Below are 19,195 nucleotides of genomic sequence, written 5' to 3'. Positions count from 1 at the left end.
TGAAATTTCATAATTGCAAGTGTATTTCAGATGAAAAATTTCCAGTAGAAAAGATAAGGTTGAGTCTACTAGTACCACTTTACTATTTTCTCAAGCTATAACTTGCCCTCTAACTCTATTTAAACCTTTATAATTGTGTATATTTCGCATGTGTGTGATCCCACTGTCTCTCAAATGGAGTAATTTTTGCATGCATTTAGGATACACTTTTCTGGTTAAATTAAATCAAAGAAAATTTCAGAGATTTCACACTTTTCTTTTCTACATCAGCAGAATCATAGTTGTACTGTGCCCGGCCTACTACGAAGAACATGGTTCAGACGGACCTGGGAGCAAAGGGGAAAACCCCCTCCCACCTATACACGAGCGTTACAAACCGGCAGGAATGCCCAAAGGCAGGCAGCAGCAATGTCGTCCTCCAACGACGCTCCCCTGAGCCCTCGATCCCAGGTACGCCCCCCCCCCCCCCTCGATCTCACTCCGAATCTCTCCGGATCCGCGACCTGATCGGGCAACCTCGCGCGCCGGCAGCTGGCGCTCAGCTGCTTCGAGGAGCTCCTCGACTGCGCGGTGGCGGACGTCGCGTCGGAGTGCCACCGCATCGCGCGCCTCGGCCTGGACCGCAGCGTCGATGCCGAGGAGGAGGAGCTCCGCGTCTGGGCCGCGCGCGCGGCCGCCGGGGGCGACCACCACCACCCCGGCGGCGGCGGGCCCGCAGAGGAGGGCGGGGGCGGGGGCGGGAGCAAGGGCGGGGTCGATGTGTTCGGCCAGACCCACCCCGCCATCGCCGCCGACGTCATCGAGTGCATGAACTGCGGCCGCCCCGTCGTCGCCGGCCGCTTCGCCCCGCACCTCGAGAAGTGCATGGGCAAGGTAAATCGATCCTTCCACCGTTACCGGTCCCTTTGGATCTCGATTACCTGATATCTAGTCAATCTTGCTCCTAGCATTTGTTCCAATTAGTGCTTAGGCCGTCGAACTGAGATGGGGGAGGAGGGCTGAATTGAATTTTTCATGAAATTCAATGGATTGGGTTGCCGCTGCTCTTCATGTGGTTGTGCTGATATGAGTGATGACAGTATGGGCGCGTTTGGCAGAGCTTCCAGAGCTGATTCTCTGCTGAATCCAGCAAGAGCTCTGCCAAACAGTTTTTCAGAGAGAAGTGATTCTCTGCTGATTTTGTGGAGTGATTCTCTGAAATGAATTAAGAGGCTGGGAGCTGAAAAAAATAGCTTCTCCTAATTCTGTGAAGTGATTCTCCATCCTGATTTTAAGAGTTTATGCTAGAGAATTATAGAGAATCAACTTCAGTCATAGAATCACTTCTCTTAGAGAATCAGCTCCCATAGAGAATCAGGATCAGTTGGAGCTCTACCAAACAGGCCCTATGTCTACTTCGGTTCCACAATAATGGACATGGGATTATTAATTAATTTGGGTGAGGACAATAGATTTGCTGTTCAATGGGTTTTTGTTGTTGGCAGAACAAAGGCTTTTAAAACCCTTAAGATCATGGGGATGATTGCTGTAGGTGGTCACTGGAATTGCTTTTGGCCTGTGAGCTGAGATATCATTGCCAAAAGGATAAAAAAAAAACCCCCTAAACTGCTAAATTGTTACATTGGCCTCTTGACTAAACAAAATCGATTTAGTTCAGCCCACTGAACTCTTTATTCTTCCTGTTCATTCTAAATGTAAACCTAGAGTTGACTCGAGGTCTCGAGCTTATCCGTAAGGTCATGCACCTACTTTCTAGTGTCATGCCAGTCAACAATGTGGCTAAGTAATTAGTTGCTTCTATGGATAGCTGTACTATACTGTTCTTGTGGAAATAGCTATGTTGTGCAAACTGCCATTGAATTAACTGCACGGCTAAAAGAAAATCATTTACTACTTGACCTCTACATTTAATTTCAAGCTATTTCAATTGGGCACTTTTACCTTTCAAGTAAAAAAAGTAATAATGTGAAATTATTTCTACACTTAAACAGATTAATGACTGGTTGCTCACCTACTTTTACTTCTCATTTAGTTACTGCCTTACTGGTCATACTTTCAATAAGTCCATTTTGCTCCTAGTGTTCATTTAAATTAGTCCTTAGGCCGTCGAACTGAGACTGAAAGAAGAACCGGTTGAATTTCTCATGGAATTAAATGGATTGTGCTGCTTCTGCTCTGTGGTGCGTGGTTATGCTGATATAAGTGACGACAGTATGTCTAGTTTTTTGGTTCCATAATGGATTTGAGATTAGCAATTAATTTGGGTGACAACAGTTGCTTTGCTGTTCCATGGGTTTTCGTTGTTGGCAGAACAAAGGCTCTTAAACCCCTTAAGATTTGTGGGGATGATTGATGCGGGTGGTCACTGGAATTGCTTTTCGCCTTTGAGACATCATTGTCGAAAGGATAGAAAAAAGCCAGTCAGTTCGGCTTTGCAGCTGTTCCAAAAAAAAGAATGGCACGGAGATAAGTGAAATAATAGGTGTACTGATGAAGCCCTTCGATTAACCTATATAGGAGGTTCAACCCCCAAACTACTAAAATGTTTACATTGGGCCCTTGACTAAACAAAATCGGTTTAGTTCAACCCTCTGAGCTCTGTATTGTTCTTGTTCATTCTAACTGCAAACCCAGAGTTGACTTGAGGTTTCGAGCCTATCTGAAAGTTCATCCACCTTCTTTCTAGTATTATGCCAATGTGGTTGCTTCTATGGATAGCTGTAGTATACTGTTTTTGTGGACATGGCTATGTTGTGCAAGCTGCCATTGCATTAACTTCACAGCTTTATTTTTTTTTGAACCAAGGCCCTCCCCATTTCCATTGCATTAACTTCACAGCTAAATGAAAATTGTTTGCTACAAGACCACAAACCATTTAATTTCAAGTTATTTAAACATTTTTACTTTTCAAGTAAAAAAGAAGTAACAGTGTGAAAATATTTCTACACTTAAACAGGTTAATGATTGGTTGCTCACCTATTTTTACTTTTCATGTAAGACAGTTACAGTCTCCAACTCATACTTTTAGTAAATATATTCCTAGTGAAAATTTGCTAAAAAGTAATGGTGTTTCATAATGAATCTACTAAAATCATTACCATGTGTTAAATTCGACAAATATATGTGTATTGTTAGCCAAAGATTTTAATGTGTTAAATTCAACAAATATATGTATATTGTTAGCCAAAGATTTTAAGGTTTGGCTGCACCAGTTCTAAAGTGACTTCTATTAGGAATGAAGAGAGCGGTATTTAGTCTCTGCAGAATCATCATTACAAACTCTCATTTATGCCATGTAGGACAAATCACTAGCCCCGATGTAAGAAATGCTATGGCCACATCATATTTTTTCCAGCAGATCACGGTCAGGTTGTGGCCTCATTTGTAGAATCCTCCTAAAATATTTTGGAACTCTATTATTGTTCCTAAATTTCTGTAAAGAAACAGGCAATCCTTCTGTACGACTATTTTTGCATGCCAATTATTATCAACCATCAATCTTAGTATTCTTACTAACCAAGAACCCAAAACTGCGTTAGGCCTACCCTTCCAGGAAGCATTTCTATCTCACAGATGTTGGTTCAGCTGCTACTTTTAGGTAGTTATGCTGAAAATATAACCTTGGCTTTTGAAAGGCATGTGCCTACATTGGCATTGACTGGGTTGCTGACTCCAAAAGTATGGTGAGATGGCACAAGCAATGCTGCAACTAGCGAACTTTCAGTCAGTTTACTTTTTTGGCTGATGGAAGAAACAAAAATGGTATGAAAGGGTTGGATTTAACGAAAAAGTTAATTGGAAAGGAACAGGGATGTTTCTCACTCAAGAGAAGAAAAAAATGTGATGACCCCACACCTATTACATAGATTGGCTTCTGGTTAAGCAATTTGTTTCAATTAATAAGTTTTTGTGCTGAAACAAAATTATGATCATTGTCAGTGATTTAAGTTTGGGCACCTGATTCAATTTTATTCATGTTAGTTCAGGCTTCATTATAGTTTTTTTCCTGCTGATGCAAAATGATTATGGACTTGTGCTTGACTTTTAGTGCAAATATATAGTATGTCATGACAATGTCTAAAGCAATCGAAGCACATGTTAAATCATGTTAGGCTGATTGAACTCATGATATTGGAATGGGGTGACGTAAATTTATGAAGCATTTGGTATGAATTTGCTTGTAGTTTCTTTACACTTCATAGGTAAATTTGCATTCTTTATAGCATGTTGAAGGGTCTAATATGAATTTTCATGGTAATTTTTACCATATTTTTATGCTGACATGAAAACTTCTAGCATGCTTCAGCTGTAAGGATGAGGTCTTAAAAAAAATCCATACAAAACTTGATATCATCGGCATCTCAAAAAAAAAAAAATCCTCTCTTAGATCTCAATAATAGGTTTGAGGGATGATGCGCTTACTAGCTTTTGAAAGGGGCTCATGGATCAATCCTAACATGCAACTAGTTCTCAACCATTGATGGGAACTTTACCTTTCCTGCCCCACCCGATAAATGAATGACTGTTTTTTTTAATTAACTTTTGGAAGCTGTTTATCTTAACTGGGTTCCAGTTGTTAGGATCATTCCTTTCCCCTTTCTGTACAATTGGGGATGGACTAAAACATTCTGTTTTTTTTTTCTATCTAACCCTTTATGTTTTCGGAGCTTGATTTAATCTAGTTTGCTAGTTGGAGATAGCTTCATGTAGATGCATCATTCTTATAGTGTTTATGATTTTATTTTCGTCATATCATTATGTGTTGTCTCCACCTATTTTATGGTTGGAACTAGTCTTGCATAAACAAAGCAAACTTAATATCTGTCACTTCAGGAAAAATTACAACATGCCTGTGTTCGTTGGTATTTCAGGGGCGGAAAGCTCGAACGAAAATTACAAGAAGCAGTACAGCTGGGCGGACCAGAAGCAGCAACGGCATCGCTGCTTCATCCTACTCTCCATACTCTAATGCAGCCAACACTAACAGGGCGAGCGTCCCTAATGGCGTGACTGATGGTGGCTGCGGCACAGGTGGAGATCACAGCAGCCATGTGCTGTAGGAGCCCTGACTCAAGACTGCTTGAGCCGCCACCATGGGCTGCATGAAGCAGGTTCTGTTGATAAATGTGGTCTATGAACCGCGAGCACCTCTCCGGTAATCGCTAGTCAGTGATTGTGAGAAGATGGAATCTCCCTTGGATTAGGCTCGGGATACCAAGTGCTCGAGAAGATCACCTGATGTCTTGGTCAGTGTTTTTTCACCTTTTGTACAGCTTTGTTGCTTGTATTAGTTCAGTGGTTACAGTTATTCAGACAAGCGCTTGACATCCCATAGCAGGCTTTTAGGAGAGCTGCTTTGTCGCAAAACACTGGGTACCTGCCTGCCGTCCTACTGCTGCTTTTGGGAAACAACAAAGCAGAGGCGGTCTCAAACAAGACCTCTGTATGAGCTAAACCTTTTTTTCCCTGGCAACGTCGGTTTGCCTTTGTTGCAGCGCAGCACAAGACGGGATGTCACTGCTACCCAGACAAACTAGGTTTCGTTTGGGAGGGTTTTTACCAGCTTCAGCTTCTCCTGTTTTCACAAATCGAGCACTATAGCGTGAAATCATTTTGTAAGCTGAGGTAAAAATGAACTAGAAACCTGATTAAGTCATATTTTTTGATTTCACTGGTTTTGACTTCACTGGTGAAGTTATTTTAGGAGAAGTCCTTCCAAATAGCCCCTAGAGGAGGCCCCTAGGTTTCTAGGATTCTCAATAGCATCTGTTTTGTGGTTTTTCTCTAGTCTAAAATGTGTACATTTTAATTCTGTTTAAAGTCAATTTGTGTGCCTTGGCTCGTTTGATAACGAGCTAGCTCTGCTTGGCTCGTTAAGGCTAATGAGCTGAAATTCGAGTTTGGCTTGGTTTGTTCGAAAAGTTTGAGTCGGATTGTTTGGCTCATGAGCTGAGCATTATCCAATGTTAGTATTAAATCCAAATATGATATTAATAAATATATAATAATTTAAACATGCTAATTTTTATCTATTTCTAAAGCACGCAACGTTTCCATTGAAAATTTTAGTTTATCAAAAATTTTAGTTTGGTCTAACACGAATCATCAATAGATGGACCCAAATCATATATATTGAGAATTGAACAACAATACTATATTCTAATCTATAATACTATATTAACAATACTAACAATACTACAATACAATTAGAATGTAAAAATATAATAAAATCTGTGTGGAAGAAAATCCTTCGAAAAAAAATGAGCGACCCACGCACCTGTCATGCAGCAGCGACCCACGCACCCATACATTCTTTTCCAGTCGCGCTAGCCGCATCACGCGCCTCGCTTGGTGATGATGTGGCTAGAGCGCTGTACAGCGTTGCTGTGTCGTCGTCGGCCATGGCGTGAGCTTACGTGTTGACTACACAAAAGCAGCAAGAGCCGATCAGGAATGTGTTCGTATAGTATTTATAGCGTACAAGGTCAAGACCGTGGCAATGCATAGATAAATTTGCTAGTAATATCTAAAAGTATAACTTATGATACTATAAAAATAAATAACACAGGTTAATAAATTAGGACCCCATTGACATTTGGAGACTAAAAAATAGACTTATTAGCACTATATTTGACTTGAGAGATGACTTACATATTTATTGTAGCCAAACAATAATAATACCACTACTGCATAAATACAAATTAAGTTTGGTATTATAATATTTATCGAGTCTAATGAGCTAATTATGTGTTCGGCCATCACCCATCCATCCTGGAAGCATCAGATTAGATTTCCACCCAACGCAAACAAAAAGGGTTGGATAACCTCCACAAAGAAGCAGTAAGGTGAGCTGCGTCCTTGGGCGCGGCCGTTGTAGGCACCGGCAGAAGCTGGGCATAGGTTTCGCCTATGGCACCTAGAACCCCACTTTGCATAAAAGACCACTAAGCCACAAACAAGGAAGCAACACGATGCTGGCGAGTAGACCACAGTGTTGAGGAGGCACATCCGCAGGGCGCAGTTGAGAAGACCTCGCCATGTGCAGAGACGATGGCAGCAGTGCGAGGGAAGGTGCGGGAGCATAGGCGACCATTTGCACAGGCTGTTGTTTAATTAGCCTAAACATGATATCAATCATATAATGCGGAATTTGATGGGTAGATCATATAATGCAGAATTTGATGGGTAGATCTTATACCAGCATTAGCAGTAGCAGCTATAGGAGCTCTCTAAGTTGATGAAACCTGAGCCGTATAGTAAGTAAGCGTTTTTATCTGTGTAGATGTAGTAGCAGGATAGAGAAGGTTTTCGGGTCGCCAACGATACTACCCTGAGCGAGAACTTGGCCTTCCACACCCCTCAAACGTCTTTAGCATGTGTTTGGTTCGGGATGGGTTGGGTCCATCCCTACTTTTTGGGTTGGATTCAACCCACTTAGTGTTGTTTGGCTAAAGGGTTGTATTGGTCCTAGTTTTCTATTTGATTGGAAGTCTACTTGAGATGACCGTTTGTAACACTGTGAGGCAGCTTTTTGTGGGACCCACGTGTCAATCTCTCAGCTCACCTTCTTCATCTTCTTCCTCTCCCTTCCCCTTCTTCCCACTGGAGCTAGCCCGTGCCATCCGCTCGGCGGCCGCCGCACGCCCGCCCCGTGAGCCGCGTCGCCGCATGCCCAATCCACGTGCCGCGCCACCGCACGCCCACTCTGCGCCACCACCACCGCCCTCCCCTATCTCCGCCGCGGGCCTCGCTCCTCCGCCTCGCCTCGCTTCGCCCCACTCCTCCGCTGAGCCACTGTGCTGCGGGCCACGCGGCCCCGCTCCTCCACCAAGCCATTGCGCCTGCGCCACCCCAACCTCGGTCGCCGCACCGGCTCTGCAGCGCCCAGCCCCGGCTGCGGCGCAGGCTCCGCACGGTCCCCTGCTGCTCAATTCGCGCGGCCCCTGCATCGGCCACTGCTCACGCCTGCCACCGCCGCCCAGCTCCCCACTGCCCCTGCTGCGGCTCGCGCCGGCCGCCCGCCTCGACGCTGGCCGCGCGGCACCACACCGGCCGCCCGCCCCGCCCAGCACCGCATCGCGTCGGCCTCCATGCCCAGCGCTGGCCACTACTTTTCTGCGGCGCATGCCGGGCGCCGCCCTGTGTCGCGTCGGGCATCCGCCCACGCACCGGCCGCGACTGCCACATCCCACGCCGGCCGTCGCTCATCACCTCCACGCGGGCCCACCGCTCACCTACCGGCCGGCCGCCCCTACGCCCGCAAGACGGATGCGGATGGGGTCGAAGTGGGTCGACCTCGTCCCCTTGTTTTGAGAGGATCAAATGAACCCGCATCTGTGCGAAATATTTCCTTACGGGATGAACCCAACCCACATGCATCTACAACCAAACGTGGGTTCATCTGGGTACGACCATCCCAACCCACTTCAACCCTCGAATCAAACACATGCTTAGTGATCATACTTGAGGTGGCTAGGATTTTAGAAAAATATGAATAATGATAGCCACGACTGATAGGACATCTCTCATTTGCATACAATGCAAGGACCGATCACTAGAGCACGTGCGCGACAGTTGGATCTCCAGGTACGTTCTAACCTTATCAATTATTTTTCAGAATTTACGCTTGGTTCCATGCATATTTTATTGATTAGGAACAATGGAGAGGACCAGCAAGGACTTGGAGAAGGCCAAGGAGTAAGGAGGAGGAGCTAGGGCGTCCACACCAAGGAGAAGGAGAAGTCCAGGTCCAACTCGTCTTCGACTCCACCTCGGATTCCAGAACTGACTTCACCAAAATTGATGCCCTGGCCACATACGGAGTCGGATTTGGACGTTCTATGGTTGTAACCAGAATTTCATAGAGCTTCCAATGGCACCGGTTCCACCTCAAAATTCCTTCTGAGTCGACGGGAATCATCAAGACAAGTGGGCGTCCAGAATCTGTCAGAATACTGTGTCACCGTCTGTTGGGCCGTTGGCCTGTGTACCGTGTTGGAACCCATTAGGGTTGCATCCAGGGGACTTGTATGCCCCTAACTCCTTTTTATTCAGTAGCCATCGCCATATTAGGGTTTGGGTTTTGCTTATATTCAATCTGTCATCGAACAGTGTCGCTGTTCATCGGTTTGTGAGACCCCATCTCGTAACCAAGTTTGTTTGATTGCATCTCCTGTTCTTGCTTGTGTTCTCAATTGTGCTTGCAGGGATAAGCCTTCATAGTGAGGTTATCCGTGTGACACGGGTGATAACCAACGGAGCAGTGGTGTAGTGATTGCGAGGTTCTGTTCGTTTGGAGCCTTGGTTCATCAACGTCGAGTTCTCCATCAATCAAGTTACCGTACCTCTCGAAAGATCGTGACTCATCCTCCTATCAACGACCTTAGGTATATATATAGGCACTGTAGGGCTGGGGCAGTCTCTGTTTGGAACATATTAATGGGCCTGCTGATCACAGTCCATTAATTTTCATCATTAGGTTTTCCACTAATCGTGTTTAGGTTTTCATCATTAGGTTTTCCACATCTTAACAGAAAAATATTTTCAACATTCTCCCACTTGATCGAACGGTTAATGGCTAATGTTCGTATCACACTAATGTTCACCCGCAATATAACAGTAAGTATCGAACCAATGCGTCGTTAGTAGCTTGATACACTACTTGGACCCCATTACCTACAGTCTCACTGAAACACCTCATTAGAACGCTTATTCGTTAGTCGGGCCCTAAACCAGGACCTAAAGACTATCCACCAAACTCATTTCTGTAACATGCTGCTTAAACACATTTGGTGGTAAGCCTTTAGTGAGCGGATCCGCTAACATAGCATTAGTTCTTATATGCTCAATCTTAATGGTTCGATCCTGGCATCTTTCTTTCACAACATGATATTTGAGGTCAATGTGTTTGGAAGCACCACTTGACTTGTTGTTACTTGAAAAGAACACTGCAGATTGATTATCGCAGTATAATATTATTGGTTCCGTAATGCTGTCAATCACCTTAAGTCCTGTAATAAAATTCTTAAGCCACACACCTGTCCAATTGCTTCATAGCATACCACAAACTCTGCTTGCATCATCGATGCTGCAACTAAACTTTGTTGGGAATTTTCCATGATATTGCTCCTCCAGCTAACGTGTAGATATATCATGATGTAGATTTCCTACTATCGACACAACTAGCGAAGTCAGCATCAGTATAACTCACAACTTCGAGTTTATCTGACCTTCTATATGTGGGCATGAAGTCTTTGGTACCTTGGCAGTAACGTGATGCCTTCTTGATATCTACCCAGTGGAGCTTTCCGGGATTTTTCTAATATCTTCCATACATTCCGCTAGCAAATGCCATGTCTGGACGCGTACGGACCTGTGCATACATGAAGCTTTCGATAGTTGAAGCATAAGGTACATCCTTCATTTCATCTAATTCCAATTGATTCTTAGGACATTGGGCTTCACTAAACTTATCACCCTTTGCTAATGGAATAGGTGTGGCCTTACTCTTATTCATATTAAATCTGTTAAGCATTTTCTTAATATATGACCTTTGAGACAATCCTAGCACTTCTTTGGTCCTGTTTTGATGAATCTCAATGCCCAAAACGTAAGAGGCCTCACGAAGATCCTTCATATCAAAATTGGATGAAAGAAAATCCATTGTCTCATGCAACATTCTCTTATCGCTGCTTACTGATAGGATATCATCCACATAAAAGCACTAGAATTATAAATTTACCACCCTTTATCTTAGTGTAGATATAGTTATCCACATCATTCTCCTTAAACCCGAATTTCTTAATCACCTGATCGAATTTAAGGTTCCATTGTCTCGACGCTTGCTTAAGTCCGTAGATGGACTTTTGTAGTCCGCATCCCATTTGTTCCTTGACCTTCACAACAAACCTTCCGGTTGTGCCATGAAGATGTCTCATCCATGTCACCTTTAAGGAACGCAATTTTGACATCCATCTGATGCAGCTCAAGTCATAATGAGCCACTAGCGCCATGACGATTCTAAAATAATCTTTCTTAGGCATAGGGGAGAAAGTTCTATTATAATCAACCCCTTCCTTTTGTGTAAAACCCTTGGCTACAAGCCTCGCTTTGAATCGTTTGACGTTCCCTTTGGAATCATGTTTAGTCTTGTAGACCCATTTACAGCCTACTGGTTTGACTCCATCAGGAATATCTACTAAATCCCATACATCATTAGAACTCAAGGACTTAGGGTGCGTTTGGTTCAGCTGTGGATTCCTGAAAATCTGATTTCTGGAATCAGCTGTGGGAAAGCTGCTGTGAGCTGACAGCTGTGGGAAAGCTGAAAGCTGTTTGGCTGAAACAACTGTCAGCTGTGGATTTCTGTAACAATGTCTGTTATGCCCCTGAGATCCCATAAGGCTATTGTAGATGACTGTTTTGAAAAGGAAATATTCATGTTTGTTAATATTTGACATATATAATAATTTATACAAAATATATATCCATGTTTTAAAAATAATTGAATAATTTCCTTTTTCTTTCATTTTTTTCTTTGTATTCCTTTCCTCTTTTTTTCTTTCTATTTTTCCTTTCTTCTTTCTTTTTTTCCCTTTTCCCTTCTCCCTTTTCCCGTTCCTTATTCTTTCTCCTCTGTTTTTCCCGTTCCCCCGGGGCGGGCGGCGGCGGGGGTCGCGTCGGGCGGCGCGGCGGGGCCGGCGGGGGGCGCGTCGGGGGGGCGGGGGGGGGGGGGGGGCGGGGGGGCGGCGAGCGGCGCGTGGCTTGCTTCCTTGTTGCCTCAGAGCGGCCGGCGACATCTTTCCAAGCAAGCTACGGTGGACCAGGGGCGGCCGGCGGCGTCGCTAGGTAGAGGGACGGCGGATCTCGGCGGAGCTCCTCGGGTCGCCGAGGGCATAGCAGCTCGAGGCCGGGGCCGGGGGTCGGGGGCGGCGGGGCGGGGGTCGGGGCGGCGGGGGCGGCCGCGCCGGAGGTCGGGGCGGGGCGGGGGCGCCGCGGCCGGGAGCGGGGTGGCCGGAGGCGGGGCGGGGTGGCCCGGGGCGGCGCGGCCGGCGGCTAGCTGGTGGATGGGAGGGAGGTGGGGAAAAGAACGAATCGTATGTGTGTAATGGATGGCATGGTGGGTAATTTCTCCCTCAACGCAGTGAAATCTGGGGGGTGCCAGCTTTCCCACTTGAACTAGTGAAATCATCAGATTTTGAAGAATCGATTTCTTCACTGAACCCTTTTGGTTGAGATTTCAGCTTTCTTGGTTGGAATCACTTCCTCAAAGCTGAACCAAAGGGACCCTTAAGCTCTTCTTCAATAGCCTCAACCCACTTAGCAGAGTTCTCACATGATACTGCTTCTCTAAACGAGTCAGGATCATCAACCTTCCCAATATCATATATGTCCTCACTTAAATATGTCTCATAACCTGGGAAGGTTTTGGTTTCCTAGCCCGTTGTGATCTTCTTAAGGGTTGAACAGGCTAAGGTGCTTCAAATAGGTTTTCAACTTCAACATTAGGCACAACTTCAATATTAGGTGCAACTTCAACATTAGGCACCACTTGCTCAACTTGTGGTTCGCTCGTAGGCTCAGAAGCTACTTCAATAGGAGAAGCAGCACTAGTACTCTGAATAGGAGGCGCAGCACTAGTACTCTGAATAGGAGGCGTAACCTGAAGAGAAGGTGTACTCTGAATAGAGGATATGAACAGCGGCATTAACTGAGCTGTTATTGTCTTCTGAATCATTAGGATGGGAAGCTCGACCCATATTTCAAGATTAGTTTCCCTTGTTGGAAAGCTCCCACAGATTCTTGCATCCTCTAGGAACACAGTCTATCTGGTCTCAACAAACTTAGTGAAGCAATAAGGATAGTAGAAACGGTATCACTTAAACTTATCAGGATACCCGATGAAATGGCAGCTCACCGTCTTAAGATCTAATTTCTTTTGTTGTGGGTTAAATAACTTAGCTTCAGCAGGACAGTCCCACACACGTAAATAATTAAGCGTCGGTTTCTTCCCAAACCACAATTCATAAGGTGTCTTTGGAACTAATTTAGCAGGAACCCGATTAAGTATACGCACAGCTGGCTTTAACACTTCCATCCACAGTTCTACAGGCAAGGTAGAATAACTAAGCACACAACCAAAGCAACAAACGAGTGCAAGGAAAACAACAACTTTAGCCCCTTCTCTGTTTTTTCTCTTTTTTTCTTTCTTTATTTCTTTCTTTCCTTTTTTTCAGGGGACTGAACTTTTTTGCTCATTATCACAACCACCAAAACAAAGGAATTACTACACACAATCCCTTTGAAATCAGATTGACATCTCTAGTTTCAGATAGCAGATCGCAAATCTCTAGCGCTATTGTGAAGCGCTCAGAAGGAATTTGGGGACAAGGTCAGATTCATTGGAATGAGCACAAGATAATCTTTCCAGATTGTATTTAAACTCTTAAATCGGACATAAAACATAAAATATATGGCTATTTTCTTCCGGTGCTTAATTGGGGAAGATGGATTCGTGGTGGTAAAATGGCAGAGAAAATATGAATGGTTTTGGTGGATTTCGTGGTCACTAAAAACGCGACCAGAACTCAAAACTCTAAAGAATTAACCACTAGGAACTAGCAACTAGTACAAACAATGCAACTGAAAACTCAACAAGCATAGAACTAAGTAGAACAACAAAGGCTCAAACTTGTTGGGGGTTTTCAGATCTATTCTGTTTTTGGGATTTTGGACTGTAGGTAAAGTAAAAATGGGTAAATACTCTCACCGATTAACCTTGCTCTGGTTATCAAATGATGGAACCCGCTTGGGTTTGTTCCTAACCTTTCGATGAGAGTGGGGGGTAACTCGATTTGGTGGAGGATCGACGTTGTGCTGCCCGACTACAACACCACAAGGGGCTGCGCCTTAGCGACAGTTACACCGCTCCCGATTTGTGCTGTTCTTGCTGTGCCAAGAACAACCTTGAACCTGCAAGCAAATCGAAGAATAAGCAAGAACAAGTGGACAAGCAAATAGCATACAGACCTTGCCCAAGGGATAAATCTGATACACACAAAGTTGGGGTTCTGAATCGAGTAAAATAGGTGATCTAGCCGACGCACGTGTTCACCAGGAAGTAGCAGAAGCTAAACTTACAACAAAATAAAACTCAAGTCTCAAATGGTGGCTGCTACTTCTATTTATAGGGAGTCTGCTACCAGGATGTGCTGGATGAGCCATCCAAACGCTAGGACGCTCCCCACATGGGCTCTACTGAAAAAAAAGGCCCAAAGGCCCAACAGCTGGGGTTCCGTTCAGCCTGGAGATCCAAACGTTCTTTGGCTGATTGTGCTCAGCTCTGGATGAATCTGATGATGAGGTTTGATCCATCTGAAAGTAAACTTCAAGATCTTTCCAACAAGTACTCATGGGCCTCAAGTAACCTCTGGAGTGAAGAATTATGTCCATCTCAATCTGGGCGCTTCCTGCAAGTCCGAATGCATGGTTCAAAAGGCTGGCCCGAACTTGCTTCCTCTAGGTCCGAACTAGTTGTTGTCTGATCTTCCTCCAGGTCCGAATTTGCTGCTCGCACCCTCACACTTGGCTGGTTCTTCACTCATGTTTCTAAATATAAATAAACCATGATCATGATTTAGTAGCATCCAATTCTGAGAACTACATGTATGGACAGCTAGAAACAAATTTACCTAAGAATTAGGCACGTAAGCTTGATCTCTAGTTATGCGACCTTGTTGACCTTGCTGTCCCATAGGTGTGGTTGTATCAAGGGCAGGGATGTCCACATCAACCTTTTTCAGCTCTAGCCTCTTAGTTCATTTCACAGAATCACTTCACCGAATCAGCAGAGAATCACGTCTCTCTAAAAGAACTGTTTGGTAGAGCTCCTGCTGGATTCAGTGAAGAATCAGCTCTAGGAGCTCTGCCAAATGCACCCTACGCATACTACGTACCATGAGTGTACAATTGCGACACTCAACGACTCCTTTTTGCTATGGTTCGCCTGGCATACTATATTGGGCCTTTATACCATTCTCTTCAAGGTACTTAGCAAATGGTCCAGGTATCTAGCTGAACGGAGCATGTCTACCATAATATTCACCACCTCGGTCTGATCTCACTAATTTAATAGTGATATTATGTTGATTTTCCACTTCAGCCTTGAATATTTTAAATTTATCTAATGACTCAGACCGATCACGAATGGGATAAATATAACCATAATGAGAGAAGTCACCAGTGAAAGTAATGAATGAGTCAAAACCATCCACAAGGCTTTACTGGGAACGAGCCTCAAATATCAGTATGAATTATTTCTAGTAAATCCGAACTCCGAGTAGCTCCTATCTTAATAGTCTTAGTGAATTTCCCCTTAATACAGTCAACACATTGTTGATCTAAATCTGAAAGATCTAATGAATGGAGTATTTTTTTCTCTTATGAGACGCTCAATTCTCCTCCTCGAAATATGGCCTAAACGACAATGCCACAATTTCAATGAAGTCTCATCATCATGCTTACGCTTATTTGTTGCATCACACACATTCATCGCAGAATAATCATTATCAAGAGAGTGCAAATAAAGTTCGCCTTACAAATTCCCAAGGCCAACACAAATATTATGAAACTTAATGTTGCACTTCGAGTTGCCAAACTCACAAATATGTTCCGACTTATCTAACGTGAAACAGAAATAAGGTTTCTCTTTAAATTAGGAACATAAAGAACATCTTGCAAATGAAGGTTGAAGCCGTCTGGTAACTCCAAGTCGAAGCTCCTAATGCCTTCAACCTTGATTTCATTGCCATAAGCCACTCTTAGACTTCGCTCGCCCCCTCTTATAGTTCGGATCGAATTGAATGCCTGCAATGAATTGGAAATGTGCATAATGGCACCTGAGTCAATCCACCAAGTATTAGGAGAAAAATTCACTAAGAATGATTCATCAATAAATGAAACAATCAATATTGTACCTTTGTTCTTAAGACACTCCTTAAATCTTGCGCATTCCTTCTGCACATGCTTAGGTGACTTGCAGAACTTGCATAGCTTCTCATTAGAAGTTTTCTTGCTGACCACAGCCTTGCTCACTTGATGGCTCTTGAACTTCTTCTTACGCTACTTGCTGCTGCCTGATTCAGCCTGATGCTTAGGAGCATTGCTCACACTAACATGCTCAAAGCGCTGACTAACCATGTTGACAACATCCTTCATCCTTTCAGCTTTCTGCCTTTCCTCTTCTTCAACACAGTAACTAGTGAGCTCCGCCATGCTCTGAGTCGCCTTCTAAGTGTTGTAACTTATCTTGAAGGGACTATACTGTGGAGGCAGTGAAGTCATAATGAAATGCACCAGAAAACCATCAGAGATGGACATATCCAGTGTCTTGAGCTTGTTTTCCATGTCACACATACTCATAATATGCTCCCTGATTCCACTTTGTCCATTATACTGTGGAGTCAGCATCTTCATGATGAGGGTGCTAGCATAAGTCTTGGAGGAGCTCTTGAAGTTCTCTTGCACCTTGGCAAGATAAGCCTTGGCGGTCAGCTCCTTACCAGCCCGATCCTTATCAGGAATAACACCATGAATGGCCGCTAACATCATCTGCTTAATGATCATGTTGGCCATCCCGTCACATCTCTCCCACTTTTCAATGGAAGTACGATCAACATTTCCTCCAGTGGGCTCTACTGGCTTGTCTTCACGTAACGCGAGGTCATACTCGCACATAGCAATGGCCACCTGCACCTGATTGTACCAGTTGGGGTAGTTGGTGCCATTCAGAGGCTCAATTGAACTCAGGTAGCTTGTCATAGTGTTTATTGAAAATCATGAAAATAATTCAGTTAAATTCACAATTAAGATGCTCAGAAAAAGTATGAAATTAACCCTAGGATGGTCCGATTAAAATCACACTTAAAATTTCAATTTGCATCACCGATGGGAAAACAAACAAAATTTATCATAAAACTCATAATTAAAACAACGATGGTCAAAATTAATTACCAGTACTCTAAATAAACTTCCCGATGGTTCCATTTAAATAGAGCGCATCTCAATTGCATATGGTGGATAAGCATAATTTTTAGTGAATAAATAAATTAAATAAAAGCATTTAAATAACTCATGGAAAAATTATAAACATAATTCTAGTAATTATAAGTGCAATAGTAATTAAATAAATGCCGAAAACATTAAATAGTAAGAAATAAAGCTTAAAATATTAAAATAGTAAGTAAAATAAGCTTTAAATCCTAAAATGCCCAAAACTCGTAAATAGCCCGTAAAGAAAAAATGGCCCGAAACTCCCCTTGGCGCGCGCACAGTAGCGAGCAACAGCCCAAAGGCACCACTCGGCCCAAATCAGGCTGCTAACTAGCAAACCCTAATGTCAGCCCGATTTGAGCTGATCATTGAGATGTCACATCTGTAAACTTCATTTGCCCCACATAAAAATGAAATGGTCGGTCTGAAAACCCTAGGCCCTTCAGTTTCTCCTCCCCGACAGCAGCCACTGGCGGCCGCTCCTCATGCGCCTCCATGCTGCTGATCGGGAATCGGCCGCCACCGTCGGCCGCCACCGCCGCCGCAGCCGCACCTCCTGATGGCATTCCACCTAGGGTCTAGCCGGCGGCCTGCTCCTCATGTAGCACTGCCGGCTGCCAGCTGTCGTGCAGGCCGTGTGCTGCTGTTTGTCCACAGGCACCGCGTGTCCCAGAGCCACCGCATGTTGCCGCAGTGCCGCGCGCGGGTCCTAATGGCCCGCTTCGTGATGCGCCGGCCACCGCCTCTTCTTGCGCCACCGTGGGTCTGTTGAGTTTTTCAACGATCACAAATAAATCTGCAAGCGTACAAATACCATTTTAGCTTTCACCCAAGAGAATTCTAGGGTATCGTATCCACTCAGAAACGTGTGTATATTATCTAGGATTCAGGTTTGTCCAAGAACACCACACTGGCTAGAGGAAAGGGGTAGAGAGGATTCCTAAGGCTTAGAATCAAAGGTAATATAGAACCGTTCTAGTTGTCTACTTCGAGCTATTGGCTTCCTCAGGATTGGACCTGGCTGGCTCATGTAATATGGCATTGGGATATACCCAAACGGGGAGGGTTACGCTGAATAGACAAGGCTATCACCACTTGCTACCACTACACCACGGTTGGCTTATGGTAACTTGCGATCAGTTGCTAAAAGCGCTTGCAACAACTTGCGATCAGTTGCTATAGGGTTTTAGCAACCGACGTGGTCCGTCGCTGTAAGTGGGGTTGCTAAAGGCTTTAGCAACCGTCCACTTCTTTAGCAACCGACCCTCCATAGCTGTTGTATACCTTTACCAACCGAATGTACAACCCATTTAGCAACCAACAGTAAGTTATGGAGACTGATATAATCTGAATAAGTAATGTCAATTCAGAGCTATTTATGCTGTAAACCAATTACAGTAAACAAGCAGTCACATAGTCATAAGTAAACAGGCAGTCCTTCACATGATGACTGAGTATAAACAAGCAAGAAATCATCACAAATGACTTATATCAAGTTAATTGACTTCATTAAGCAGTCCTTCACATGGTCATAAGTTACCATCATCTTTCCAAATGATCCAACTAATAAGGCCTAACTAGCTAGCTTTGTCACAAAAGCAACCACACTTGCAATTAGTTTACAGCATAATGTTTGCATGTTTACAAAATCTGTCACAAAAGACTTCCATGCCATGTACTTGAAACAGTCCTGCACAAGCTTCTGGCACCCAGAATTCTTCAGCCTACACTAAGATCCTAACAGTCCTGCAATTATCAATTCTTCAGCTTATCCCTTCCTGGACACTAAGAGGAAAAAATTAGTCAGTTATCAAGTGAAAGCAACGATGACCAAAAAAAGTGCTACTTGCAACTAACAACAGGTTGAGTTGGCTGTCTTAATGCTTTAATCACCCAGCAGGTTGAACATTGTCATTTTTTTAATTTCTGTCATATGCGCTACTTGCAACTAACAATAGCTATCCTAAGAACAAACAAAAGTAGTTCCAATAACAAGTAGGTTGCTGGCTGTTGCATATATAGTTCTATCTCTATCCTAAGAACAAACAAAAGTAGTTCTGTCATGGTAAAACAGCAACTTATGAGAAGGCTGGTGCATTTTTCAACCACAATATATACCTGAACCAGCTGGTGCCTTGTTTGTAAC

At 43.9% G+C, this 19,195-nt stretch overlaps 2 protein-coding genes across 3 annotated transcripts; one reads left to right on the top strand and one right to left on the bottom strand.

The window, feature by feature from the left end:
* The first annotated feature begins 327 nt into the window (after window positions 1-327).
* On the top strand, window positions 328-5,787 carry LOC112887550 (SAGA-associated factor 11 homolog). Of its 2 annotated transcripts, XR_003227587.1 has the most exons (4): window positions 328-450; window positions 532-873; window positions 4,872-5,246; window positions 5,339-5,787. XR_003227587.1 is itself a non-coding variant. In XM_025953740.1 (3 exons), exons 1-3 carry the CDS (start codon window positions 409-411, stop codon window positions 5,058-5,060), a joined length of 573 nt encoding a protein of 190 aa, XP_025809525.1. In that variant the 5' UTR covers window positions 328-408; the 3' UTR covers window positions 5,061-5,671. The 2 variants fall into 2 exon arrangements, 1 of the variants encoding a protein (XP_025809525.1); XM_025953740.1 differs by having other exon boundaries at window positions 4,872-5,671.
* A 10,500-nt stretch (window positions 5,788-16,287) lies between these two features.
* On the bottom strand, window positions 16,288-16,818 carry LOC112885367. The gene has a single exon (XM_025950998.1). The coding sequence runs from the start codon at window positions 16,816-16,818 to the stop codon at window positions 16,288-16,290; it is 531 nt and encodes a 176-aa protein (XP_025806783.1).
* Between the last annotated feature and the right edge of the window lie 2,377 nt (window positions 16,819-19,195).

The sequence above is a fragment of the Panicum hallii genome, chromosome 3 (assembly GCF_002211085.1).
Source record: "Panicum hallii strain FIL2 chromosome 3, PHallii_v3.1, whole genome shotgun sequence".
NCBI lineage: Eukaryota > Viridiplantae > Streptophyta > Magnoliopsida > Poales > Poaceae > Panicum > Panicum hallii.
The sequence above is the reverse complement of the archived record's forward strand: the minus strand, read 5'-3'. Positions and strand labels throughout refer to the sequence as shown.